Here is a 2,649-nt window from a genome sequence, read left to right on the forward strand (position 1 = left end):
AGCTAGCCTTGTCTATATATTCCAGGCTAGCTGGGGCTACAGTGAGTTTCTTTCTCAAAATACAAAATAGAAGATATGTAAATAAAGAATGTATGAGAAATGTCCCTCATTATAACAAATAAAATACGAAAATATCACTGACATACTATAGCACCTGAATTAGAAGGCCACCTGCAAAACAGTGAAATAAGTCAGCTCAGTGAGAATGCAGACTGTATGGATGTTTCATAAAGTGTTGGTGGTTATGAACAGTGCTACATCCCATTGTTAATTCAGCTTGGCAGATATTAAATAAAACTTTCAGTACAACTAATATTTAATAAAGTAACTGTACACATGTGTACATAACTAGAGGACTGAAATATGCATTTCTAAAATATGTGTGAATCCCTATGCAATTGCATCAATATTCACAATAATAAAGATATTTAATAAAGCTAAACACTGCTCAGTGAAGGCATGTGTGAATAAAAATCAGGATGCATACACACAAGAGAATTATGTGCCAACATAAAAATGTCATGTACTCTTTACAAGCAAGATGACTGAAAATAGAAGACATCATGTTAAGTGCAAGTTTTCCAAACAGCTGGTCAGTTGCTCATATGAACACACAGAAATGGTGACAGCATGCACAAGACCCATATAAACTCAAACCAGACCAAAAACAGAGCATAGATGTAGGCAAGTATAAAATAAACTCAGACTTACCTGAGGAAGTATTGGAAACTGATGGCTGCTGGGAGAAGGAGAGTTAGTAACTATCAAGGTTGTGACTCTTGGTAGGATAGCCAGTCTCCAGTGGATGAATCCACACCTAACTCTATAGGCCTTAGGGTAAAAATATTTTGCAAGGTAATTGCAAAAATTCAATAAAAATAAATTTTAAAAATAATGCACAATATGACAAATCCCACATATTCTCACACATATGTGAAAAGAAAACCTTATTTCACAGCATAGTTTAGAAAGAATGTGTTGACATATGGTAGGTGATGGTTAACAATTAGAGAAGTTTATTTTAATATGGGAACTAATTTCTAGTGTTCTATAGTTCAATAGGAAAACATGGTTCACAACAATTCATTCTCTGTCTCAAAAAGAGATTCATACTGGTCTCAAAACTAGTAGTAGATATTTACTATTTAAAGTGGTTGGTTGGACAATTACCCTGATCAAACCACTAGTCATTGTATTACTGAAATTTCTAATTGTACCTAATAACTTTGTATAATTTATATAAAAACATAACTGAAACATTCTTGGCTTTTTGAAATCTTCTCCTTTTAGAAGGATTAGTGAAAGGATAATCTACCATTCAGACATCTATGAAGTATTGTTAATGTGAGTTAACTCTATGAACCCAATGTCCAAAGAAGATGGCACTTCATATAAAAGAGGCCATCTTACCCATAAGTTTCCTCAGAGCACCTGCCATGTCCCTGTTCCTGAGGCTGTAGATAAAGGGGTTCAACATCTGAGTAACCACAGAATACATCACTGAAGCCACTGCAGTCTTCCTGGGAGAATCATTTACTGCAGATCCAATGCATACACTTAAACCCGTCCCATAGAACAAGGAAACAACTGACAAGTGAGACACACATGTGGAAAATGCTTTGTATCTTCCTTGCACTGATGATATTTTCAAAACAGAAGAGATGATTTCAACATAAGAAAAAATAATTCCAAAGACAGGAATGCCACCAAATATGATGGATGCAATATATATCAGCATGTTACTGATGAAGGTGTCCGAACAGGCAAGATTCACGAGCTGAGTAAGTTCACAGAAGAAATGGGGGATCTCCAGGTCTCTACAGAAAGATAACTGCAGCACAGTGAGACTGAGTAGCAGTACATTCACACTGCTAATGAACAGGGAGAATAGAATGAGCAAGCTACACGAATGGAAGTTCATGGTGACTGTGTACCTCAGGGGATGGCAAATGGCTACATAGCGGTCATAGGCCATTGCTGAGAGGAGACAACTTTCTAAGCTAGCAAACACCATGGCAAAGCAAGCCTGAGTGAAGCAACCTGTATGGGTTATTCTCTGATCCTGTGTTCGGATGTTCACCAGCATCTTTGGGATGGTGGTTGTGCTTATACAAATGTCAGCGAAGGACAGATTGGAGATGAAGAAGTACATGGGTGTATGGAGATGGGAATCCGAAATAATGGCCAGAATGATGATGAGGTTTCCAAGCACTGTGGCCAGGTATATGAACAGGAACAGAGCAAATATGACAGACTGCAGTTCTGTATCATCTGAGAGGCCCAAAAGGAGGAATTCTCCTGTAGCTGTTTGATTAGTCGATCCCATAGTTTTTAGGATGCTGATGGGAAACATACCAGCAATGTGACAGATAAATATTATATAAGGACCACCAGTTTCAATATGCCAACCTTGTGCAGTAAATCAAGCTCTTCCTCTCCCTCCGCCCCCCTCCTGTATTCTTTCTCTCTTCCTGTGTCTCTATGTTTTAACTGCTTTTCCTTGTGCCTTTCTCTATGCTATATTATTTGACTGTCCAAATTTTGTTCATGACACGTCTTCAATTTTATGGAGTTTTACCAATAAATCGAAATAATGCAATGTTAGGTTTTGGTTTTTCACTAATAAGTCTCCAAAGCCTGAAAACAATA

The 2,649-nt window shown here is 37.4% G+C and overlaps 1 protein-coding gene across 1 annotated transcript; it reads right to left on the minus strand.

Moving 5' to 3' along the window:
* Positions 1–1,387: 1,387 nt before the first annotated feature.
* LOC103745497 (olfactory receptor 7G2-like) lies at positions 1,388–2,332 on the minus strand. Its single transcript, XM_008847422.2, has one exon. It carries the CDS (start codon positions 2,324–2,326, stop codon positions 1,388–1,390), a length of 939 nt encoding a protein of 312 aa, XP_008845644.1. The 5' UTR covers positions 2,327–2,332.
* Positions 2,333–2,649: the final 317 nt, after the last annotated feature.

Source organism: Nannospalax galili, unplaced genomic scaffold, assembly GCF_000622305.1.
Source record: "Nannospalax galili isolate Female #2095 unplaced genomic scaffold, S.galili_v1.0 scaffold544, whole genome shotgun sequence".
NCBI lineage: Eukaryota > Metazoa > Chordata > Mammalia > Rodentia > Spalacidae > Nannospalax > Nannospalax galili.

Coding starts and splice junctions, on each gene's coding strand:
- LOC103745497 (XM_008847422.2), bottom strand. CDS start 2,326: ATGGGATCGACTAATCAAACAGCTACAGGAGAATTCCTCCTTTTGGGC.